The sequence below is a fragment of the Mesoplodon densirostris genome, chromosome 15 (genome assembly GCF_025265405.1).
Source record: "Mesoplodon densirostris isolate mMesDen1 chromosome 15, mMesDen1 primary haplotype, whole genome shotgun sequence".
Classification (NCBI taxonomy): Eukaryota; Metazoa; Chordata; class Mammalia; order Artiodactyla; family Ziphiidae; genus Mesoplodon; species Mesoplodon densirostris.
Window position 1 is genome coordinate 18,438,895 of NC_082675.1, and position 26,356 is coordinate 18,465,250.

Below are 26,356 nucleotides of genomic sequence, written 5' to 3' on the forward strand. Positions count from 1 at the left end.
CCTTGTGCCTCTAATTCATTATGGGAACATTTAGAAGTTAACAAGAGCTAGCCAGATAACTTTATTCCCATTCCCATTCTAGCAATGATTTGTGTTTTGTGAATTTCAGTGTGCCAGTTCTAAATACTTTACCTGGATTATCTCATTTAATCTGGCAGCAGCCCTAATAGTAGGTGTCATTATTATTAACTCTCTCTTCCTAGTTGAAATTTAAAAACTTGCTCCCAGTATCCACTATAGCTACAAATATGTCCATCCTATAACCCAGCAACCCTACTTTTATGTACATACCCAAGAGAAGTAAAGACATCCGCCAACCAAAAGGCTTGTACAAGAACATTCATAGTCCCAAAGTGGAATTAACCAAAATGTCTATCAGAATGCATAACCAAACTGTGTTTTCAGACAGTTCATGCCATGGAATATTATACAGCCAAGCAAAAATTAAATACTGCTATACACAGCAACTGGGTGAATCTCACAATCACTGCACTGAGTGGAAGAAGCCAGGCAGGGAAGAGCCCATACTGTGTGCTTCTATAGATGTGAAATCCAAGGAAAGGTGAAACTAACTCATGTGATAAAGGATATGGGAAGAATGATTACCTCTGGGGCACAAGGACATTTTCTGGGATGTTAGAAATATGTCCCTTAATCTGGGTAGTGGTAACAGAAGTGTATGCCTATGTGAAAAGTCATCAAGCTGCATATTTAAGATTAAGATGAATGGATTGACAAAATTAGAAAAAAAGAGTGGTGTTGGGGAGAGGGAGAAAGGAGAAGGAAAGAAGAAGGGAAGGAAGGAAGGAGGGAAGGGAGGAAGGGGGGAGGGGGAGAGAAGGGGAGAGAGAAAGAGAAAGAGAGAGAACTTGCCCATAATAATATGGCTCACAAGCCCAAATTTGAAGCCAGGTTAGGGTTCCCAGATCTAGCAAATAAAAATACAGGACAGGGCTTCCCTGGTGGCGCAGTGGTTGAGAGTCCGCCTGCTGATGCAGGGGACACAGGTTCGTGCCCCGGTCTGGGAAGATCCCACATGCCGCGGAGCGGCTGGGCCCGTGAGCCGTGGCCGCTGAGCCTGCGCGTCCGGAGCCTGTGCTCCGCAGCGAGAGAGGCCACAACAGTGAGAGGCCCGCATACCGCAAAAAAAAAAAAAAAGAAAAAAAAGAAAAATACAGGACACCCTGTGTTATATCTGGCAACCCTCACCCAGGCAGTCTGTGTCCAGAGGTGGAACACTCAGCCACCACCCTGGAGAGCTTTACTGAGAGTTGAGAAGGGTTCCAGGCACCCAGGACTCCCACACCCCAGAGCCGGAGGTGGGCCTTGGCTTCAGAGAGTCCTGTGCTGTGTGCAAAAAGCAAATTCAGTACAGTATTTAATATTGGAAAATGAAGTGGAGTGACACCCATTGTTTCCATGATCCAATCTATAGAAAGTAAAGTTTCACAGAATATTCTTGGCTCTTGGAATGAATAGAAGATACCCCCTTAGGAGGCATGTGAGATTTTTATCTTTATCAGAAGGGAGCATGAGTTTCCTTTTGTTTTGAAAAAAGGAGGACTTCCCTGGTGGTCCAGTGGTTAAGACTCCATGCTTCCACTGCAGGGAGCACAGGTTTGATCCCTGGTCTGGGAAGATCCCACATGCCACGCAGCGTGGCCAAACAAACAAAAAAAGGTTGAGAAACACTGAACTGGTTGAATCTGCCCATTTTACAGTTGGGTAAAGTGAGGCCCAAAGAGCGGCAGGGTTGTGCCCGTAGTCCCACAGGGGTGTAGGGCTTACTCAGTCTGTTGATCACAGGGACAGTGAGAAACTACTCTGAAGTCCAAAGTTCACTGATCATACTGATAGGAGATTCCAGAAGGCCCCCAAAGGACCTTTGGAAGCAATTTCTGTTTATTTGGCTGGAGCTGTTGGAGTTGAAGATTCTTCTGACCCACTGGCTGGTTGATAATGACATGGCCTTCTAGCAGCTCTGAAATACACTCAGGCCAGGACAAAAGGATCCTTGGCTGGGAGAATTCTCTGCAGGAGGCAGAACTCTGTGGAGGGCCAGGTGAAGTTAGAGAATAACCAGTTAATCCCACACACCCACACATACATTCTCGATGAAATTAGCTTTATTAGAACTTTTCTAAGTATTAACATCATCATAACCTCTGTAAATGTATAAAATACAGAAGGTAGAGAGAAGCAAGTACTAATCACCTGCTACCAACCCCCGCACCAAGAAACAGGGGCCATTAACATTTTGGGTGAATGTCTCCAAACATTAACATAAACATACCTGGGTGACAAAAATGGGCTCATGTTATACGTGCTGTTTTGACTTCCGTTCTGTTCTGTTACCAATATGGCATGTCCTGAACACCTTTCCATACAACTGTAGAACAACGGTATCCATTTCACACAGGTTACCATTGTATGCGGATGTAACAATTTTTTTTTAAATTCTTGGATGTAACAATTTTTAAAGTCGGTCCCTATGGGGACTGTCCCTGTCATTTATTGATATTACAAATATCCTAGATGCATTTCTTGGCACACCTGTCTATTTCCCTGGGGTTGAGTCCTAAAAATGGAATCATTTTGCCAAAGAGTTTGCACATTTAAAATATTGATCCATTTTGCCAGACAGCCCTCCAAAAGGACTCTATTAACTGACAAGTTTAAGGAGGCACGCACCCTCAGGTGCCCACCCTGTACTTGCACCATCCTGAGAGTGAGAGCCTCCTTAAATTTTGCACACATCCCCACTTGCCTCAGCCTAGTTCCAGCCCTGCTAATAAGACTGCAAATCTTTTCATACATTGATGGACCTTTAGATTTATTTCTTTATAAAGGCCCATTTTTGGCCCATTTTCCTCTTGAAGTATGTTGGCTATTTCTCTTATTAATTTGTAAGAACTCCCTTTATATTTATGGGTATTATCATTTTGTTGCAAAGATTTCCCCCAATTTGTCTGACATTCAAGGGTTTTAGAACTTTTTGGGCAGCAACGTGGATGGGCTTAGAGATTATCTTACTAATCGAAGTAAGTCAGAAAGAGAGAGACAAATACCATATGCTATCACTTATATGTGGAATCTAAAATACGACACAAATGAACATATCTATGAAACAGAAACAGACTCACAGACATAGAGAACAGATTTGTGGCTGCCAAGGGGGAGAGGGGTGGGGGAGGGAAGGATTGGAAATTTGGGGTTAGCAGATGCAAACTATTATATAGAGAATGGATAAATAACAAGGTCCTACTGTTTAGCACAGGAAACAATATTCAATATTCTGTGATAAACCATAATGGAAAAGAATATTAAAAAAAGAATGTATATATATGTATAACTGAATCACTTTGCTGTACAGCAGAATGTTACACAACCTTGTAAATCAACTATATTTCAATTAAATAAAAACCTTTTTGGAGTCAAATCTATTCATCTTTTTGTTTTTCCCTTTTATGTTTTCTGCAATTAATGTCATATTTAGAAACCTTGCATCCCCTCCCCTCTCTGTCCCATTTTAGAAATTACTCATGCAGACTTTCTAGAACTTTTGAGGGTTTTTTTTTAACACTGAAATATTTGATTCATATGGAATTAATTTTGGAGAAAGAAGGGGGTTAAGGATCCAGCTTGACTTACTAGACAATGGCACCAAAACTGTTAGTTGACTCACTCATATTTTCTCAACTGATACTTCCCTGCTTTTATTATTCACTAAACTTTCCTGTGTGTTTGGGTCTATTCCTGGACTCTCCATTCATCTGTCTGTGGCTTTCTAAACCAGTGCTCATGCTGTTTTAATTTCTGCAGCTTTGTCACATGTTTTAATATCTGGTAGGACAGATTCCTTCTTTCTACTCTTCCTTTTTGGTGACTAGTGATTAAGACCAGGGTCTCTGGAGTCAGGCAGGCAGACTCAGCTAGTACCCCAACCTTGCCCTCTCTACCTGTGTGGTCTTGGGCTGGTACTAAAGGAAACCAGAGAACAATCGGGAAGGCACATGGCAGGAGGTCCAAGAGCACATGTTAGTGTCAAACACACATGAGGTCAACCCGAGCTCCATTCCTCATGGTCCCCAGAATCTCAGACAAGTCTCTTTTTGAAACTTTATATGTAGAATTTGTGGTAGGGGGTGGGGGGAGGGAAGCTAATAACATTTTCTTGCTATTGGAAAAATTAAATAACAAGGGACTTTGCCCTATTGTGGAATTAAGATGAAATAGTGATTGAAGAGGACACGATGCACAGTATATAAATGTGTTATAAAACAAAATTCAACTGACTAAAATGTTAAAGCTCTAGTTGGCTTTAGTCAACGATTTGTGAATTGGGCAGTATCCAATCTAGCAGATAGAAAGGAGTTCCCAGGAGCTATACAAAATGAAAGACTTGTATAAGTAGAAGGGAGCAGGAACAAGGAAGTTATACTGAGCAGAAAAGCAGATTGGATATTGCAAGGTCACTTTTCTTTAGGGGATGGCAGGGATTTACCAGGCAGATAACCTAACTAGTGCTGATCAGGTGATTCCTGGCTGGCTGATTTAAGATTCCATTTCTGGGAAACACAAAACTGTAATTAAAATGCAGTTTGGTGATGTGGGGCTTAGTGTAAATGACTCCATTTTGGGCTTGTTGTCTTGTCTTTAACAATTGTCATCTCATTCAGTTATCTCTTAGCAAGATCCCTTACACCCAAAAACATCAGGTTGGGATTTTCATGGGAATTGCATTGAATTTAACTTAGAGTGATTGATAATTCTACTATAAAGTCTTCCCCTGCCAAAAAAAAAAAAAAAAAAAGAAAGAAAGAAAAATCCTCTCCATCTCTCCATATATTCTTCTTTTTGTTCTTTGGTAGAGTTTTATAACTCTTCATATTTTTCTTCCAAAACTGGGATGCTACTGTCATATAGTGATTGGTCCCATACTTTATTTCCCCCAACTTAATATTTCATGAAACTCTTTCTCCAGTAGTGCATTATATTGTAACATATATATATATATATATATATATATATTTTTTTTTTTTTTTTTTTTTTTTTTTTTACAGTACGTGGGCCTCTCACTGTTGTGGCCTCTCCCGTTGCGGAGCACAGGCTCCGGACGCGCAGGCTCAGCGGCCATGGCTCACGGGCCCAGCAGCTCCGTGGAATGTGGGATCTTCCCGGACCAGGGCACGAACCCATGTCCCCTGCATCGGCAGGGGGACTCCCAACCACTGCACCACCAGGGAAGCCCAAGTGGTCCCATTCTTATCCCCATTTTACAGAGCAAGAAAGTGAGCCTCAGAAGAAGGAAACACCTGACAGCTCCAGAGTCAGGAGGCCAGTTTGAACCAGGCAGATCCCAGGACCGCCACACCTCCCTGGTGGGGTTGTCATGGTGATTCCTCTGCTCAAATGTCACCTTGTCCAGAGGCTTCCCTGACCACTTGCCTAAAGAGCCCCTTCCACCACCCTCTCCCCCAGACTGATTTTTACTACTTGACATCATATTTCATTTATTTGACACTGATCTGTGCATGTCATGTTCTAAGAACTTTACTGACAGGGATTCATTTTAAAATGACATATTTAAATATTCATATATTATATGAATATATTAGCATATGTTATAGTAAATATATTTACTTTTTTTTTTTTTTTTTTGCGGTACGCGGGCCTCTCACCGCTGTGGCCTCTCCCGCTGCAGAGCACAGGCTCCGGACACGCAGGCCCAGCAGCCATGGCCCACAGGCCCAGCCGCTCCGTGGCACACGGGATCCTCCCGGACCGGGGCACGATCCCACATCCCCAGCATTGGCAGACGGACTCTCAACCACTGCGCCACCAGGGAAGCCCATATTTACTTTTTTGTTTGGCTATATCTCCTACCTGATTGACCACCACCCAATTATATTCATATATTCATTTAAATATTCATATAGTATATGAATATGCTATAGTTATTCATCTTTATATGCATATATTAGCATATGTTATAGTAAGTCTATTTACTTATTAGTTGTTTGGCTATATCTCCCCCTTGATTGGACACCGCCCAAGGACAGTGACTCTGTGGTGTTCCCTGCTGGACCCCAAATCCTAGACTGGTGCTCAGCAGAGCGTAGGCACCCCATGAATTCTCGTTGAATGTACTGAGTGAATGTGAAAATGATACAATGTCCAAGAATTGCCTGGAACATATTGGATTATGACATCATAATAATTTTTTATAGTTGTTAAATAACAAAAATTTAACTGAGTAAATTTTAAAGATCTAATTGGCTTTGTTGAATGATTCAAGAATTGGTAACATCCCATCTAGCAAGTAGAAAGGAGCTCCAAGGAGCTGTACAAAATGGAAGGCTTTTATAGCAGAAGGGGGAAAAGAATGGATTGTTTCAGGCTTAGGTAACTTACTTATGGAGGACAGAAGGGGGCTACATGGCAGATTACCTCATTAGTGCTGACCAGAAAGTTCCAGACTGACCAGTTAAGACTACATTCCTGGGGGAGGTTGTAACTGCAATTAGGTTAAGTATTAAGTCTTGGTTTGCTGATGTGGGGTTTAGCACAAGTGACTCCATTTTGAGCCTGTTGTTTCTTTTTTAACACAGTATACGTGTAGGTTGGTTTTATATTCATTTTCTATGGCTGCTGCAACCAATTACCAGAAACTCAGCGACATAAAACCACAGGAATTTATTTTCTTATAGTTCTAGAGGCCAGAAGTCTAAAATCAAGGTGATGGCAGGTCTGCATTCTTTCTGGAGATGATGAGGTAGGAATTCACTCCTTTGCCTTTTTCTGCTTCTAGAGACCTCCTGCGTCCCTTGGCTCACGGCCTTCCTCCCATCACTCCAACCTCTTTCTTGTGTCATCACGTCTCCTACTTCTCACTCTGCTCCTTCTGCCTCCTTCTTATAAAGACCCTTGGGTTTATATCAGGCCCACGTGGATAACCCAGGGTAATCTCCCCACCTCAACACCCTTAACTTAATCACATCTGCAAAATCACACATGCCAGGCATTGGAATATGGACATCTTTGGGGATCCATTATTCAGTCTATCAGAACTTTGCTACCTCTGAACTGCAAATTAGTTGCTCTGAAAAGGGAACTATCAGCAGAGTTCTCTTCCCTTCTCCCGTCCTAGGCTATCCTGGAAGAATCTCTGTCTTTGAGTTCTAAAGTAGAAAAACATCTGTGCCAATACCAGCTTCACCACTCCCTAGGTATGTGACCTTGGGTATGTGACTAAACCACTCTGTGCATCCACTTCCTCAGCCATGAAATGAGAACCACAACAATGTGATAAGAAATAAATAAAGAGGCTCAAGCCAGGAACAAGCAGAGGGGCAGCAGGAGCATAGATAAGGGGTACCTACCTTCCAGCCTCAGGTCGGGGAAGGCGTCCTGGAGGAGGTAGCCCTGGAGGTAGACTGGGAGACATTCACATGTTAATAAACCCCTGTCCCCAACACACTGGCAAATCACTTTGCCTACCGCCTAGCAGACAGCAAATAACTCCATAACTTGCTGTTTTTAGTCCTTGCAAAACTGAGCTGAGACTACAAGGTCAAAGATCATGAAATAAATCATGATGAAAAAATAATTATGATGATACCGAATGGAAAGGGCTCTACTGGGTGCAAGAAAACTTTAGAGCTGCCTCTTTCAGTGGGTTCCCCTCCTCCACTCCTGAAGCCTAGACCAGGGATCTCTCACTTCTCTTTTCCCTGCCCCACCCCCTTACAGGCCACAAGTCAGGCCCACAGGCCTTTTCACAGAAGGGTTTTCACAAAAGTGTTTAGAATGATCAAAATTTTAAATAAAGACAGGGTCAAATAAAGACAGGATCAGTAAAAATGCCTTGCTGTGCCCTGCTGGAGCCTGTGGCCCGAGGAAGATCAGTAATATGGTACTGATCCCTTTTCCTTTTTTGGCCACGCTGCTGCATGGCTCTCAGGATCTTAGTTTCCCAATCATGGATCGAACCCGTGCCCCCTGCAGTGGAAGCACGGAGTCCCAGCCACTGGACCACCAGGGAATTCACCCAACCCCATTTAAAATGTTGACATTTCCTTCATCAAAGATTTTTTTTGCATAAATTTTGATTCTTTAAAAAATAGTCTTTTTCTTGGTTACTGAGGTTTCTTGTTGTTGTTGTTTTGGTTGCCCCCTTATATTTTGTGCCCTCATCTTGGTCCCAGCCCAGCTCCTGAGGTTTTCCTTAGAAACCATGTGATAAGTCAGAGAGATGGTTGTGACAATGTTGAGTGACACATGCTGTGGGTCTGTGGGTAGGTGGGGGGAGAGCTATGAAATCCTGGGAAGGACGCTGAGTCCAGTCTGGGGGGCAGGGAGAGATTTTTGGAGGTGGTGTCTGGCAAGAGATAGTGTGGGAAGGAAGAGGGCCCCTCAGCTGTAAGAGGAAGTGAGAAGGGGTGGGATGGTCTCTGGACCAGTGGGGGTGGGTAGAAAGCTAAGCTGGGCCACGGTAGAAGGATTAGGGTTTAGTGCCTTCTTGGTGGCAGGATCAGATCTTTTTTTTTTTTTTTTGAAGTATAGTTGATTTACAATGTTGTATTAATTTCTGCTGTACAGCAAAGTGATTCAGTTATACATATATATATATATATATATACATTCTTTTTAAAAAAATATTCTTTTCCATTATGGTTTATCATAGGATATTGGGGTTTTTTTTGGCCACGCCACGCAGCATGCAGGATCTTAGTTTCCCAACCAGAGATCGAACCCATGCCCCCTGCAATGGAAGCACGGAGTTTTAACCACTGGACCGCCAGCGAAGTCCCTATCATAGGATATTTAATATAGTTCCCTGTGCTATACCGTAGGACCTTGTTGTTTATCCATTCCATATATAAAAGCTTACATCTGCTAACCCCAACCTCCCACTTCAGCCCTCCCCCAACCCCCTCCCCCTTGGCAACCACCAGTCTGTTCTCTATGTCTGTGATTCTGTTTCTGTTTTGCAGATAGGTTCATTTGTGTCATATTTTAGATTCCACACATAAGTGATATCATATGGTATTTGTCTTCCTCTTTCTGACTTACTTCACTTAGTATGATAATCTCTAGTTGCATCCATGTTGCTGCAAACGGCATTATTTCATTCTTTTTCATGGCTGAGTAGTATTCCAGCATATATATGTACCACATCTTCTTTATCCACTCATCTGTCGATGGACATTTAGGTTGTTTCCATGTCTTGGCTATTATGAATCGTGCTGCTATGAACATAAGGGTGCATGTATCTTTTTGAATTAGAGTTTTGTCTGGATATATGCCCAGGAGTGGAATTGCTAGATCATATGGTAATTCTATTTTTAGTTTTCTGAGGAACCTCCATACTGTTTTCCACAGTGGCTGCACCAAGTTACATTCCTACCAACAGTGTAGGAGGGTTCCCTTTTCTCCACACCCTCTCCAGCATTTGTTATTTGTAGATTTTTTAATATTTATTTTATTTATTCATTTATTTTGGCTGTGCCTGGTCTTAGTTGCAGCACATGGGATCTTCTTTGCTGCATGTGGGATCTTTTTAGTTGCGGCATGCATGCGGGATCTAGTTCCCTGACCAGGGATCGAACCCCAGCTCCCTGCATTCGGAGCGTGGAGTCTTATTACTCACTGGACCACCAGGGAAGTCCTTGTAGACTTTTTAATAATGGCCATTCTGACAGGTGCGAGGTGGTACCTCATTGCGGTTTTGATGATCAGATCTTGGTATGGATTTCTCGATGGGTAGGAGAGGAAGGGTATGGAGGGAAGACCAGTAAGAAGGCCTTGGCATTTGTACAGGGAGCGGTTCTCAAACCGAGGTCCCCATACCAGCCCCATCAGCATCACTAGGGCATTATTAAAAGCTGAGTGAATCGCCAACTCTGGAGGGTGGGGCCTCCAAATCTGTATTGACTCCAGGGAATTCTCAAACCTTCCCATTTGAGAACCACCAGCCTAAGGTTCTCGACCCTAAAATCCCACACCCCTTTTACAACGAGTGTGTGATGATTCCTTTTCTCATTGGCAACAAATTCATAGATGATAAAGCCCACCTCCACATGTAATGTGAAAAAACAAAATCTATAATGCCCTAACATAAAAGGAAAATTCATCATGATGAAACAACATCCATTTCATTATGTGAAATCTTGGGCACAACTCCCCTGCAGGACACAGGGAAGTCTCAGTAGTGTCTGGGTTTATCTTTTTTTTTTTTTTTATTGAAGTATAGTCAATTTACAATGTTGTGTTGAAGTGTGTCTGTTTTTAATGAATGTGTTCAGAGTTGAGAAGTAAGATAGTCACTAGTCAACTGAATATTGCCCATAATTTTGTCTTACACTTGACATTTTAAAATAAGTGCTAAACAAATATGGCGGTCTGTCTACAAGAGCACAGCTACAGATGCCTGCTTGTTGGGTCAACTGCTCCAGTATTAGGAGTGGTGTTTCCCTCTATAAACTCTTCTTCCCAAATGGTGAACAACTCCGGACAAAGCTCTCAAACAAAACAAAGTATATTCTTTCCTCTATTTAAACGTAGTTGCATTTCTGGAATGTGTTGATACGTAAAATGGAATTAGGTTCTGGCTTCAGATAACTATGAACGGTGTTTTCACCCACACAGGTGTCTTGTGGGAATGAAGCAATTCTCCTTGGGCGGGGGCAGCGTCACTGTCCAGTGCATTGCACGACTTTGAGCGTTTTTAGCATCCCTGGCTCCTGCCCTCTAAACGCCAGAACTGCCAATAGCTCTCCCCATCTGCAAGACATTAAAAAATATTCCCACAAGTTAAAAAACAAAACAAAACAACAACAACAGAAACAAAACCCCCATAACACTCAGTGGGGGCTATAGTAACCCCATAGAGAACCACCTTTGAGATGAATGATGCTGAGGGAATATGCAGGAGGTCCCAGACTCTGGACCTGGGGGAAGCAGCTGGAGGGATCCAGGAGGCTGCTGGGTTGCTGGTTTGGCAGTGAGACGGATGGGGAGCAGGACTGGACCAGTAAATTTGCGGATGCTTGTGCAACCTGCGTGGGGCGACAGAGGGGAGGGAGGGGGTTTGAATGAAATTGAAGCTATTACTAAGTCAAGCCAGTACCACCTTTTTAGTATCTTACTCCATGTCCCTCTCTCCATCCCCATACTGGTCACCTCCTCCCAGGACAACAGCAGCAGCCCATCCCTGGTCTCCCTTCACCCCTCTGCCCCACAGTCCATTCTCCAAGCGGCAGCCAGAGCTTTCTAGAGTGCACCCTGACTCTCTCCCTCCTCCCTTCCCTAGGATCGGGCCTCTGATGGACAATCTCCTTCCAGTTTCTGGGCCTTTAGCTCCCCCCACCCCCCAGTCTCCCCTCCCTTCACCCGTTAATCCTGCTCATCCGTCAGGCCTCTGAGCAAATGCCCCCTTTTCAGAGAAGCCCTTCTTGACTTCCCAAGGAGTTGGCTGGGTTTCTGGACACATAGAAAGAATTCATATAAAAAGACTGGCAAAATAATTTTTTTTAAGTGCCTAGTAATTTGACTCACTTCTGTCAAATCCCTGAGGGCAGGCCTAATCTATGTTGCTCACGGTTGAATACTCCGTGCCTGGCACTTAGTAGGTGCTCAATAAATATTTCATAAATGGATGAATGAATGAACGAATTAATTTCTGCAGACCGCTCCTCGGGGTTCAAGGCGCAGGGACCAGGAGGTGTTTATTTCCTGGTCGCTGCACCTCCCCTCCCCGAGCATTCCAGGCCGTGCGGACGTCGGGCCTCAGTTTTCCCGCCTGCGAAGGGGGCTGGCCTCCGGGGGATGGATTTGCTCGACACCGGGCGCGCCCCCGCTTCTCAGGCTGGAGGGCCGGGCGCGCGGCCGAGGCGCGCGGGAGACGTGACTGGCCAGCCGGGGCCTCCCGCCGCCGCTCGGGGGATCCCGCGCCGCGCACGCGCGCCCCGCCCCGGCCGCTGCCCCTGCCCGCGCTCAGGCCCGGCGCGCGCCGGCGCGGGAGGCGGGGGGCGGGGGGTGGGGGCGGCGACAGACGCCGACAGGGAGGGGCGGGCCCGGCCCGGCTCGGCCCGGCTCGGCCCGGCCGCCCGTGAGCGGCTCCCGGAGCGCCCTGGGCCCGGCCCGGGCGGCGGCGGTGGCGGCTGCGGCTCTAGTCCGAGGCTTCGGCGGCGCCCGCGCGCCGCGCCGCAGCCATGGCCCTGGTGACCCTGCAGCGCTCGCCCACGCCCAGCGCCGCCTCCTCCTCCGCCAGCAACAGCGAGGTGAGCCCCGGGCCCGCGCCCCGGCCTGGCCGAGCAGCCGCCGCGCCAGGCCTGGGCCGCGAGTGCGGGGCGCCCGGGGCTGCGCCAGGGCAGCTTCAAGGGGTCCTCGGCCTGCGGGGCCGCAGCCGGACGACCCAGCCTTGGCAGCCGGACTGGGGTGACTGTGCGGGAGGCTGTAAGCGGGTGTGACCCCTGTTTGGGGGTGACTCTGCAGTGAGACTGTGTGTGCGGGTGTGACCCTCGTCTGGGGGTGACTGTGTGACCCCTGTTTGGGGGTAAGTGTGCATGAGACGGTGTGTGTGACCCCCATCTGCGGGTGACTGTGAATTTGAGCCCCGTCTGGGGAGTGACCGTGAGTGTGTGACAGTGTCCCTTGTCCGGGGGTGACTGTGCGGGATACTGGACGTGGGACCGGGACTCCTGATTGGGTAACTGCCTGAGATGCCGGTTCTAAGATTCAGGACCCTGTGGCTTGTCTCTGCCCTTTCCCTGTGTGCCCGGCTGAATGTATGCATGTGTATGCCAGCCTGTGTGTGCCTTTCCCTGTGCGTGAATCTGGCCTGTCCCCTGGAAACCGTGCCTGTGTGATGCTGGGGGAGAGGCTGCCGGGTGCCCCTGTGGATTGTGAGATTGTTTCCCCCGACTGCACGCCACTGGAGTTCTGGCTCTGGGTGTGAGTGGCCGTGCCTCTCGGGGGCCGGCGTCACCGTGTGACAGTAGCTGAGTGAGCTCAGGGTGCTGGGTGACTGTGTGTCATATGTCTTTGTGTGCAGCTGAGTCTGGGTTTTTCTTGCTGTGATATCTTTTGGGGCTGCATGTTTATGTGCATCTGGCTGTGTGGCTGCGGCCGATTCTGGGGTTGCTGGGATTGCACCGGTGTTTTCTGGGGCTGAAAGTGCATCTTTGCGCTGTGCGTGTTTCTGTGGGTCTGCGTGTGACCCAGCCTGTCCTGGACTGGCTCCTTGCTGTGGGGTTACTGAGGAATTGGTCCTCTGAGTGCACAGTTGGGCTGGCCCGTGCTAGTCTGGGCCTCGGGCCTCCGAGCAGGAGAACCAGTTGGGTCTAAACTCACATCTGTGGCCGGACCGAGTGCTGACCTGCAGACACAGCAGGCTGGAGGAGGAGGCAGGGAGCTGTTTAGGGAAGGGAGAAGAGGCTGGAGGAGGGGCCCTGCAGGCCCAGGAAGTGGCCCCGCCAGCATCTGGGCAATTCAGGCCCCTTCTCCCTGGGGGACGTTGACTGATAACATGGAAAGGTTTGTGTGTGTTTGTGAGAGAAGAGGACCTGTTTGCAGTCTAACAGCCCTGCCTGTCCCACCAGCTCCTGGTGGGGCAGCTCTTCAGCCTGTTTTGCTGGGACTGGCACTCTCAGAGTGGCTGCAGTGTTGAACCTCACAGCCCCTTTCTCTCGAGGAGAAGCCATTAATGAGTTATCTTGTCTACAGACAGAAGATTCTAACAGTCCCTGCTCTGCACGGTGGCCAGTAGCCTGCAGCTGAGGAGTCTGCATTAGCTTCTGGCCTCCCCACAGAGACATCTGTTCCCCTACATCATTTCTACTACTGCTGTCTTGCAGTTTACAAAGTACTTCTCTGCACTTAATCTCATGGTCCCTTCTCAAAAACGAGTGAAGAGTTCAGCTCCAGGAAGAGGTTAGGCAAAGAGCCTCTCAGCCTAGGTCTCTGATTCTAAACCCCACATTCCCTGCGTTACTTTGCACTTGATCTATTTCTGCTTTAGACACATTTAAAATTTTTTATTTTATTATTTCATTTTTTAGCTGCGATAGAATTCACATACCATAAACCCACCACTGTTAAGTGTACAATTCCGTGGTTTTTAGTATATGCACAAGGTTGTACAAGCATCACCACGAATTCCAGAACATTTTCATCACCCCCAAAAGAAACCTCATACCCCTTAGCCATCACCTACAGCCTCCCTCCCACCACCCCTGCCCTGCTGTAACCAACTCTAGGCAACCACTAATGTACTTTCTGTCTCTATGTATTTGCTTATTCTGGGCATTTCGTATAAGTGGAATCATACACTATGTGGCCTTTTGTGTCAGGCTTATTTCACTCACCATCATGTTTTCAAGGCTCATCCATGTTGCAGCACATGTCAGGACCTCATTCCTTTTTATGGCCGAGTAATATTCTATGGTATGGATGTACATTTTGTTGGACATTGGGGTTGTTTCCACTAGGCACATTTTAAATTATTATAGAAAGCCTTATTTTCACCAAATGCCAGTGACCTCCAAAATAAGAATAAAACTCAACCAGCGTTTATTCAACTTGAGTAAATCAGCAGCATTAGTTGCCCAGGGAGCCAGCAGAGGCTGGGATGTTCCCTGGAAGGTGAGGCTTTTTTCCATGTGGGGCGAGGCACGAAGATGCAAGAAGGAACAGAGAGGGCAGGCGTGTGTGCACAGGATCAGGAGACGTGGGCCAGGCCGGCTCTGCCTCTGGTCCGACCTTCCTCAGGTTACTTCCCTTCTCTGGGCCTCAGCTCATCTGAAAGGGCTGGCTTCCCTCTAACGTGTGTTCTTTGGCCTATGTAGCTTTCTTCTCTGGAATAACTGACCTTGCGTTGCCTTTCATGCTGAGAATCTCAGAGAGTGAGCAAGAATTAAATGATTTTGAAGTCTGTATCCCCCCCGCCCCCCCATCATTTCCTTACTCCTCAAAATGTGCATCCTTCATTAAGTCAGAGCACTCAGGGTATCTTTCCTTCCCCAGCCCGTGGTCCTGCTGCATGGCGTGGGAACTAAGGGAAGTCACAGCCCGCCCTGCAAAGCAGTGCTTCCCTCTTTTTAAGTTTTGTTCCTTTCCCCCCAATCTTTAATTATCTCATTTATGTCATTTTACTGTTAATCTTTCCTCATTCTTTTGTGAGAACAGGCAGAGAGCCCAAGAATAGGTAAAGCAGCAGCTCTCAGGAATGGGTTGTAACATTGATTTTTTTTTTTTTTTTACGTTGTGATGTTGTTGTTGTTGTTGTTATTTTTATTTTTATTTTTTATTTTTTGTGCGGTACGCGGGCCTCTCACTGTTGTGGCCTCTCCCGTTGCGGAGCACAGGCTCCGGACGCGCAGGCTCAGCGGCCATGGCTCACGGGCCCAGCCGCTCCGCGGCATGTGGGATCTTCCCGCACCGGGGCACGAACCCGTGTCCCCTGCATCGGCAGGCGGACTCTCAACCACTGCGCCACCAGGGAAGCCCTTTACGTTGTGATTTTTGACAAACGTTCAAGGTGACTAATTTTCATGGGCAGATCTCCAGTCCCTTTGAGGTGGCGGGGTTGGATCAGGGTTGCTCAGCTTCAGCATTGCCGATGTTGGGTGAGCCGTCTGTTGCAGGGGCCCGTCCTGTGTGTTGGAGGAAGTGTAGCAGCACTCTGACCTCTACCCACTAGATGCCAGTAGCATCCTCCCAAAAAAAGCTCCAGCCTTGCCTGGCGTCCCCTGCTGAGATCAGTTGCCCCCAGTTGAGAACCACTGGGTTAGACCCAGCAGTCTCTTCTATGTTTGTTCCTGCGGTTGTGTGAGTTGCTTTGTGTATGTTTCACTTCGGCACCGAAGTTGGTGGCCCTGTGGTCAGCAGAGCTGTCCCCGATGTTTCCACTTCTCCTTCATTGTCGGGTAGGGAGTGTGAGAACTAGCTGATGGTCTCTGCCTCTGCCCAGTGCGTTACATACATGATCTTATGACAGCGTAGGGATTCCAGGACCCTCTGCTGGACTCATTCCTTGGTGAAATTGCCACCTGTGGTGTGTGTCCCTTGCTGCCCAAACCTCTCTCTACATGATCTCCGTAACCCTTTTCCCACCACCGCTGGCTTCTGTCTGGTTTCTATCCTCAGTCAGCCTTGCATCTCTTCCAGCCATCACTGCTTTCCAGGTTTCTCTCTTTCCCCTTCAATGAGCTCCTCTGTGTAACATACAAAACATGCCAAGTCCCAGCGGTGCAGAGTTGTTGGGATGTGTGTTTTCTTCTCATTTGAGTTTTCTCCTTGAAAGAAAAAAAAAAGAGAGAGAAAAGTTGCAGTCAGGGCTTAAATCGTGGTTACTTTTGGAGCCTCTAACCCTCTTGGCCTTGTAACATTTAGGAAATATTAAATGTCCCTTTCTTTCATGTCTATAAATAAACCAATAGCCTAGAAAGTTTTATATTAAACTTTAAGCCTTTTTGAGAACCACCAAGAGCTTCAGGACTATCAGACAGCCTGATCCTGGCCACCTTCCATTAAGAAAGACTTGCCTGGAATGGTGGTGGTAGTGGTGGTTTTATTTATTTATTTTTAAACTTGTGTGTTGTGGCTTAAAATGGTGTTGATCACTCAGCTGTTGCCTAGCTTGAAGGGAGGAAACAGCCTCTTAAGACATTGCCCCCTCCCCTTAAAACAGAAAAACAGGATATGCTCCAAAGCAGCCCTGGAAAATGGAGAGCTCAGGGCTGAACAAGCGTGTGGAGTAGCAGCGCCGGCCAGGAGCGCTCTGTTAGCAGGCATCGATCTGCGATGCCTTGGAAGGCATGTGGGGAAACATCGGGAAACCTGAAAATTCCTCCGCGGAAATTACTCAGGGGAGCAGCAGAGCAGGATTGGTAAGGAGAGGGTGCGGCTCTTTGGAAGGAACCAGGTTTCCTGGACATCTGTATCTTTTGCAGACACCAGAGCAGAAAATGTGAGCCTTGTGTCTGAGGCTTGTCGATAGCGGCATCTGGGCTGTGACATTCTCTTTCTTTCTCTGCAGTTGGAGGCTGGCAGCGATGAAGATCGCAAGTTAAACCACAGGTAAGCAGACTTAGTGTTTTCGTCCTGAAGTCTTTCTTCCAAGCAGGTAAGAAATACTCTTGTGCCTTTCCAAAAGGGAGGACCCTCGAGAAAGACTACACCAGCTTTTTAGTAGTGCTTTAAAAACGATCCAGAACACATAGACAGAAGGAGAGCTTTACAAGTGATCTAGACGTTTAGCTGTAAACAGCTTTAATAACATTATGTAACATTTAGAGAAGAAAAAAAATAATTGCCAGTATTCCACCCCCCTGGCTTTACCGTGATGATGAGTATCTTTATAAACTTCCTTCCAGATTTTACTTCTGCTTTAAAGAAAATAATCATTTTAATATGTTCTCACTTTTCCATCCTGCTTTTGGGAAGGTATTCCTTTTGAGGTAAGTACATTGCTGATTTGAAACAGACATTCAACCCCTCAGTTTATTAATTCAAGGTGTTTTGTGTGTGTGTGTGTGTGTGTGTGTGTGTGTGTGTGTGTGCGCGCGCGCGCGCGCGCCAGTGAGAAATCTTTACGTATACTCATTTGAGAAGTTTCTCAAGCTTGTAGTCCTCGGTTGCTGTATTCACAAGTAGACGCCAAAAGCACGATTGTTTTTCTTTGCCAAAAATTGGGTGTTTTGTTGGTTTACAGAAGATTTAGCACTTCATTATATAATGTATTCTTCTGTACCAAAGAACTAGTCTTAAACTCTGGCTCTTAGAGTGTAAAAAAGTAAACAGCTAGATTAAAAAAAAAAGAAACAGAATTTAAAAGATTTTTTTTTTAATGTCTGTTTCATCTTGGGAGGAGGAGGAAAATTAATTGGAAAAGGAAATACGTGTTCAGAAACTGGGGTCAGCCGTTCATTACGGAGAGCAGGCTATCCTGGTTCAACTCACCCGCAGAAGTGGTAGAACTCTGCCTTGCCTGTCTTTGAAGTTTTCTGTGTGTTTGAGGGAAGGGAGGCACCATTTTTTCTAAAGCTCATGTGAGTAGAGAAATAGTTGTCTTATTACAATTGTGGGTCCTCGTTTTCACGTTATGCTGGAGGGAGGAGCGGGGCAGTGACACGTTTGCTCTTCAGACTGGGGGTGTGGGTTGCTGAGAGTCTCCAAGGCTGGAATCAGCTGGATTCCCAAGTGGTGGAGGCGGGGAGGGGAGGAGTGGAGTCTGCTCTGGGGACTGTGGGGGAGGGAGAGCGGGGCGGAGGGCCTGCTGCCCGCCTCGTGGGGCCCCATCCCCGCGCCCCTAGCTCCTCTGCAGCCCTTACATGGACCTGGACTCTTCTCCCCCTCAAGCCGATCCTTTTCTTCCAGGCCTCTTGCCCCAGAGATGGCATTTAAGCCTCTCACTTAGATGGTCTTTCATTTTTTAATTGCCCTTCCTGAACTGACAACATAGTGTTTTGAATTGTTTCCATTAATAAGGAAGTTACAAATAGCAGTGATAGGAAAATGTGTATGTGCTGCTGGCCAATAAAAGGCCCCTTCCTCTGCCCAGCTTGGAGCTGGAGAGGACCGTACAAAGGGAAGTGACGGCAGCTCTCTGCGTTGCCAAATTTAACCCTCACAGTGGCCCCAGGAGGTGGGCTGTTCCCCCCAGGTCGCAGGTGAGGAATCCGAGGCCCAAGGTTGCCTTCGAAGCGGTGCCTTGGTTGCCCGCAACACCTGAGTTTGTCATAGGACACCACCTTTCCGGGGACCAGTTTCGTGGTTCAGTTGAGCAGCTGTGTTGCACGTACAGGCGTGGGAACTTGCTGAGCTCGCCCAGGTGGGTAGAGGCCGCAGCAGAGCGAGAACCCAAGAGCCCCGTTGACTTGTGATGGTGCCTCCTAGGAAGTCAGATCCCCCTGGTGACCACCATGAGTCCCTCTGCGCTGCTCTCAGTGGGTCCCCAGTGCCATCGTGAGCTCTGGGAGACCTGGGCTGGGGGGGAGCCTGGTCTCTGAGCCCATCCTCACAGGCTCCCCTTTCCTCCCCTCTTCATTCACCAGGATGTCCACGCCCCGTTTTAGGCAGTGGACACCGTCCTGGTTTCTAACCCTCCGAACCAAACAAGGGAAGTCCTGCTGTCCTGGTGTAAGCTTTGACTGAAACTCATTGGCATCTGTGTGTGGATTTGCATTTTCAGGCCTGTGCTCTCTAAGCTTCTCCTAGAGAAAACAAATGTGTGGAATGGTCGGTCCCCCATTCGTTGCTCGTCTTGGGGAGGAGAGTTGGGGGAGAGGAGATTTCTCTTTGCTTCACATTCATCCTGAAGTTAATCTGGCCTGATTTGGTTTCTGAAGGGTGCTGGGGAGGGAGAGAAACTGGGGCCCGCAGGATATTCCTCTCTCCTTGCCCCTTGGTCTACCCTTAATTGACAGTTTCATCTTTCGGGTCCTCCAAGAAGTGATCTTAGCCAGTGTAGCCAGTAAATTGCTGAATCCGTGGATTGGCTCTTCTGTCTCACCCGCCCTCTTCCTCCTTTGTCCCTCCCCCCCACCGGTGGCACCATCAGTCAGGTCCTTGTGCCTCCCCTGATCCACTGAGGGGCCACCCATCAACCCATCCCTCTGCGTCAGTTTATCGTCCCCACTGTCAGAGGGACGCCAGTCTGGAAGCGCCCGTGCTTCTTCCTCCTGGTCCCCACCCTCTTTTCCTCCTTCACCCTCGTCACTGGCCTTTCGTCAAATGAGTGTGCCGTTTTTCAGTCCTACCCCTGCTCCCTGACCAGGCTCTTTCTCTAAGCCAGTTCCCTTTCCAATTGGCCACAGTCCTCGTGGCCAGCTCAGCATGCTCCCATCCCAAACCTCTGTGGCTTCCCTCTCCTTGGCAGGTGGCTCTTGGTTTCTCTCTGTGCTGGGTACCATACCTGCCTTCCCTGGCAGGTACCTGTGTTTTTGTCTCGTCCCTAACTGTTGGTGCCATCTTAGTGACAGGGTCTTAGTTCTCTGCCTGCACATGGCACTTCAGCAGTTTAAACATATTAACTTTGTTTTGATTCTGCAGCGAATTGCATTCATGTGTGAGAAAGATGTGTCGAGGAAAGATGTGGGCTTTGGAGTCAGGCAGATCTAGGCTCGGAGCCTGGCTTCTGCACTAGTAGAGGTGCCAGCATGCATCTGGGAGTTACTGTGCCTCTGTGGGTCTCCGTTCTTCCATCTGTAACATGGATAAAGCTATGACCTTTCAGGGTTGGCGAATACTTTGTGTAGGGCCCCTTGCACAGAGCCAGGTCCACGATGGGCGTGGAGGACAGTGGCTGCGTTTGGTCTTCAGAGGATGGTGTTCCTATCAGTGTTAGGTTCACAGCCCAGAAGTAGAGGCTTTCACCCCCAGCAAGCGCCGTGTCCACTGTGTGGGGCTGAGAGGGCCACCCCCGTGGCTGCCCTGTGACTTGGACCAGCCCGCGTCCTTTACCCAGTGACATCCCTGTAAGATGTAAATAGGAGCACACCTTCTGCAGAATCTTTTTTTTTAAAGAAACTGCTTTTTATTTATTTATTTATTTATTTTTGGCTGTATGGGATCTTCGTTTCTGTGCGAGGGCTTTCTCTAGTTGTGGAGAGCGGGGGCCATTCTTCATCGCGGTGCGCGGGCCTTTCACTGTCGTGGCCTCTCTTGTTGTGGAGCACAGGGTCCAGACGCGCAGGCTCAGTAGTTGTGGCTCACGGGCCTAGTTGCTCCGCGGCATGTGGGATCTTCCCAGACCAGGGCTCGAACCCGTGTCCCCTGCGTTGGCAGGCAGCCTCTCAACCACTGCGCCACCAGGGAAGCCCCTGCAGAATCTTTATTGTCATCCGGATGGTTTCTCCGAAGGCCTTCTGGCGGACGTCTCGAGACCTGCTCAGCGCCCGTCCAGAGGGTAGCTGAGTGACGCAGAGCCGTAGACCCAGCCCTCGCTCCCTCTCCCCTGCTCTCTGCGTGTGCAGATGGCCGCCGGCCTCCAGCGATCCCCTTTGGGAAGCTGCGCTGTTCAGACTGTGGGAATTGGTGAGCTTATGGCCTGCTAGCACAGCTCCTGGCTCCCTCACCATCCTGGGAGTCGCCTCAGTCTGGCATGAGGCGTAAGTGGTTGTGTGCCAGGCAGGGCCGTGGGGAGGGAATATGGTTGTGTTGTTTCCAGAGTGTGGATCAGGAGTGAGTGTTTTGCTGTTTTGTTTTTTTGGGGGGTTTTTTTTCATCCAGTATTTCAAGTCAGGCACGTGAAAATGATCATTAGAGTTCTTTTCATTTCTTTTCTTACTTGCCCAAGCAAACGTTTGGGCCACAGCGGCAGGACTTTGTCTTCCCTGTTCTACCTGGTTTCAGTGGTGAACTGTGGACTCCCTCACACCTCTGCCGTTCCCTCTACCCTCTCCTCCTTCCGGTCTTGACCTGGAAACCCCCAGAGGACCCCGCTCTCCCTATAAGCTTTTCTCCCTCCCCGACAGCATCAGGATGGCGTGGTGGTTGGTGTGTCTTTGCTCTGCAGATCACACTTCCCAATCTTTATTCACAACCTCTTCTTCGAGGCCTGTCCACCCTTTGAGGTTTCTCTCTGCCTTTCTTGACGGTTTCTTACTCGTCAAGACTTGACTGTGGCTGTTGAGAGTCTGTCCATTTAAGTCCTGGCAAGAGGTGTCGAGCGTTTGTGGCATCCAGGCTCTGTGCAGCAGGCCGCTGTATCAGCTGTCTACTGCTGTGTAACAAGCTACTCCAGACTCAGTGGTCCAGAACGATACACGGTTATTCCCTCACAGCTCCTGTGGGCCAGGAACCCGGATATGGTTGAGCTGTGTCCTCCGCTGGGGGTCTCACGTGGCTGCAGTCAAGGTGTTAGCCAGGGCCGGGATCTCATCTGTGGCTTGGGTCCTCTTCCAGGCTCACACTGGTTCTTGGCAGAATGCGTTCTCTTGCAGCTGTAGATTCCATGGCTGGTGGCTTGCTTCAAGGCCGACAGGAGAATCTGATGCCATCAGGGAATGCCATCAGGAGAGGGACCATCCCATCACCTTTGCCATAGGGTATAACCTAATGAAGGGAGTAGCTCTCCCATCCTGTTCCCTGGTCCCAGCACACTCAGCACAGGGGGCTCATCCAGGGTGCCTGCACCAAGGCCTGGGATCCTGGGCAACCTCAGAATCTGCCCACCAGTCTCAGTCCGTGGGAGTTCTTGAGATGCCCCAGTCTAATGTAGAGAAAACAAGACATGTAACCGAGTAGGGTTCTGTTCAGTGTTACAGATGTGGCAGGCTGTAAAGGCATCACTTATATAAAGGCATCACTGGCTGGTGGGAAGAGGCCAGGAGCCCCAGGGAGCTGGCAGGAGTCGCCCACATGCCAGAGACCGTCACGTTCTCCACTCAGCACCCGTACGCTCCTCCTTCACACTTGGAGGCTTGGCATCTCTTGTGTTTGCCCCATGTTGCATATTGGCCTCTGCAATAACACCTCCAATGACCCTTAAACATTTTTTCCATGAGCTTTGGCCTTGGGGAGGGACAGGCCTGGGTTTGGCTTCCACCTCTGTCATCTGCCACCTCACCTGGCTTTCATATGACCTGGGCAGGCCTCATTTTCCAATGGGCAAAATAACCTGCGGCATCATAGACGTTCAACAAATGCCCCGCCTCTGCCTCCTTCAGATCACTTCCTGTGGTCACTTCTGACTCTTCCTTTTTTTCCCCACAGGCGTTTATCTCTCCTTAGTATTTCCTTGAGACTTGGGACTTGTTATGTAGTATTTACCGAAGTACATAAATGTTCTCTGCTAGGAGGATCAGCTGTATAATTTGTGGAGCCCAGTGCAAAATGAAAATTGTGGATCCACTTTTTAAAAAGTGATGAAGAATTTCAAGGTGGCAACAGCAGAGCATTAACCAAGCTCGGAGCCCTTCTGAGCACGAGTCCTTGAGCCACTGCCCAGGGCGCCTGCCCACTTGACCATGAGCCCACCCTAAGGACAGAGCCTTCCCCGCCTCTCCTGTCACCTCTCCCGGTGCCTGGTGTGCACTGGATGGGCCATCGAGGTCTTGTAAATTGAATTTTCCAAGTTCTATTTCATGGTGAGGAACTCAGAGTGGTCTTGGACAACACACAGGAAGCAAAGGACAGAGGAATGTTTCCTGTGATTTTCCCCTGCAGTTTGGCAATACAGGTGCTGTTAGCTTAGTCTCAGCACGCCCGTCTTAATCTGCTTACAAGCCATTCGTTCACCAAACCTTTATTGAGCACTTACTGTGTGCCAAGCACTGTCCTAGGAGCTGAGAATATAGCAGTGACCAAAGCACAGAAATCCCTGCCCTTGTGGCTGACATTCTGTTGGGGGAGATAAGACAGTAGGTAAGATGAACAGGTACATTAAGTGTGTTAGCAGGTGCTGAGGAGGAAAAGTCAACCGGGGACGGAGGCTGTGGAAGTGAGCCCTTCAGACGTGCTCTGCTCTGTGAGTTGCCTCATGGGCGTTGTTTTATTTCGTCTGTGTAAGGAAAGCACCACTTCTGTTCCCATTCTCTGGATGAGAAGACAAAGCCTCAGGGAGGTAGCTGGCCTAATTTCAGGTAGTAGGAAGTGATGGAGCCAGGACCCTCATGCTCCGAGTCTCTTTGACTCCAAAGCCTGTGCTCTGAGCCCCCAAATTCGAGAGCCATCTCCGCAAGCCCGCCTCCCGTGGCTTTGCCATCCTCCCTTCTGGCCTGAACCCCAGGGGCCCCACGGTGAGCGGTGTGCCCTGTCCTGTGAGCTCCCTGACCTTGACCTAGAGTGAGACTTGTACTCGATGCCCCTTCCCATGCAGTCGCCTGGACGGGTAGCAGGGGAGGGTGAGGGGTGCTCCTCGTGGCTCCCGTTCAGCGGGGGCCTGTAGGTGCAGGCACTGGGCTGGGCACTGGATGCAGCTTGTCTGGTTTCTGTCACCCCCACGAGGTGCCTGCCTCATTGTAGGAAACTGCAGTTCCCAGGGGCCGGGGCCAGGGTTTAGATGCAGGTCGCTGTGACTCAGAAACCTGTGTCCCTTCCTTGCTGCTCCTGTCCCCACAGGGCACCTGCAGGTTTGTGTTCAGCTCATCCCTTCCTGTCCCCACCCGCATGGCTTTAGAGGCAGCTACCTCCCGTCGACTCCCCACCTGAAACACGGGTGCACACACATGTAACGTTCTGGGGCCGTTGTACCATTCTGCTCTTCCTTTCAATTTAACTCCAGTATTCTTCCTGGCAGTTTGTTGGAACGTTTGATTTTAAAATCAGAATTCGCCTTCAGTATGTGTTAAATATTTTTTGTTGTCGTTAGAAAACTCATCCTAGAATGGGGGCACGTGAGAACAGAGGTGAAGAGTTAATTTGATTCTGTTGGAACGTAATTAAAGTTATTAAGGTTAACTTAAAATGGATTTTGCTCAGAGTCTAGTAGGTTTCATTAAACTTTTGAAATACCAGTGCTTAGACTTCAAAAGAATGCCTGGGGGCTTCCCTGGTGGCGCAGTGGTTGAGAGTCCGCCTGCCGATGCAGGGGACACGGGTTCGTGCCCCGGTCCGGGAAGATCCCACATGCCGCAGAGCGGCTGGACCCGTGAGCCATGGCCGCTGAGCCTGCGCGTCCAGAGCCTGTGTTCCACAACGGGAGAGGCCACAGCAGTGAGAGGCCCACGTACCGCAAAAAAAAAAAAAAAAAAGAATGCCTGGAAGCCCTGGTCTGATTCTTCCTGTGCACTTAGCACACTAGGGGAGCGTGTTTGCACACCAGGGTGCCTGTGTGCACACCAAGAATGCTCGTTCATGTGATCAGTTTCTTCCTGGGTGATCGTGGTACCCGATCACCCTCATGGTAAATGGAGCAAAGCTGTGAGAGGGAGTCAGAAAACCTAGGTTCTGTCCCACGATGTGTCATCTGCTGTGCAACCTTAGGCCAGTCACTAAAGGTCTCTGGGCCCCCACTGCCTCCTTTGTAAAGTGAAGAGATGAGATTAGATTATGGCTTCCAAATGCGAGAAGGAGAGTCCTCACTCACACCCACCAGTCTAGTTCTGTGTTACCTTGTTACCACTTCTGACCACTAGTTCTGTGTTACCTTGTTACCACTTCTAACCATTCTCGGTAGCTTTCTAACAGGCCGTCCAGAGTTTCTCCTTTCTTCTCAGGCTGAGAGCAAGGTTAGCCCTGTGTGGGGCATCTCGCCAAGTCACGCTGAGATGGAGAGAACTGGTGTGGCTGCTGAGAGGAAGTGGACCCTCTGCTCAGACCCACTTCCCCCTCAGTGAGCATCAAGCCAGGCGCGCCTCACCCCGGAGCAGGGCCACACGCACGGCGGCGGCCGTCTCAACAGAAGGGACTCCCGCCTTTAGAGTTCATCCTTGGCGTATGTCGTGCTGTGGTCAGATACCCTGGATCTGGGCAGTGTAGTGGGAAATTCCTAAGACTAGGAGGATATCCACGGGAGTCTTTCTGTTTTGAGGAAGGCTGCAGGAAGAAAACAGGATTCATCAAAGAGGATTAATCGAAGTCAGGAGTAGCCACTTGCAGGGCGTGCTGAGTGATGGGGCTGGGGGCTGGGGGCAAGACCACGCGTCTGGCCCACAAGACTCCCACTCTGGCGTGTGGAAAGCCCTGGCGATGGTCCCCACTCCCGCGGCAGAGGCAACGTGCTGATGAGAGCACCCCCCCCGGCCATCCTGCCCCGCTGTGTGGGGAGAGGACCAGCAATGCCCAGACCGCTGTGTAAATTACAGAATCGTGCCGTTGGCTGTGCCTGGACGGGGTGGGGCTGCTGGGTCGCGTCTGTACCCACCCCCTGACAGCCTGTGTGACTGTGACCTCGGGCCAGCCCCCTGCCCTCCCCGAAACAGGAAGGGTCCTCCTCGGTTCAGGGGGCTTGTATGAGGCTGAGAGGGCGTCTTGTACAGTGTGTAGTGTCTGGTCCTTGCCAGCCCATTTTTATAGATGGTGGGAAGTGAGAGTCCCTTCTGCTGCCTTCCTGACCATGTTCCCCCCCAGACCAAAGACCAAAAAGTCAACTGAGTGGAACCCAAGGGAAAAAACAGCCAACGCCTGACCTGTTTCCCTCCAAGTTACACTGAGCCTGGTACCAGGCGAAGCATCGTGTCTTGTCTGCCTTTATTTATTTATTTATACAGATTAAAAAAATTTTTTTTCCTTGAATGGCTACTTTTGAAGCTATTTTTAAAAAGACTTTGTTTCAAAGAAGGCCTCAGAGGCCCCGCCTTAGGAAACGTCTGGTGCCCTCCCTGCCAGGGGCCTCCCCGCGCTGGCAGAAGTGATTCCCACACGCTTGCTGAGAGTTCTCAAGGCGTGAGTCCCCAGATCGGGACCCACA

At 48.9% G+C, this 26,356-nt stretch overlaps 1 protein-coding gene across 2 annotated transcripts in view; it reads left to right on the forward strand.

Annotated features, from left to right (window-relative positions):
- The first annotated feature begins 12,150 nt into the window (after nt 1-12,150).
- Nucleotides 12,151-26,356, forward strand: part of SSH1 (slingshot protein phosphatase 1) — a 62,613-nt gene continuing 48,407 nt past the window's right edge. Inside the window, exons 1-2 of one of the 2 annotated variants that reach the window (XM_060118602.1) lie at nt 12,151-12,284; nt 17,042-17,082. In XM_060118602.1, coding sequence (XP_059974585.1) covers nt 12,216-12,284; nt 17,042-17,082 — 110 coding nt within the window. In that variant the 5' untranslated portion in view covers nt 12,151-12,215. Of the gene's footprint in view, nt 12,285-16,798; nt 16,893-17,041; nt 17,083-26,356 lie in introns of those variants that run through there. The other variant, XM_060118601.1, reaches the window with a different exon arrangement.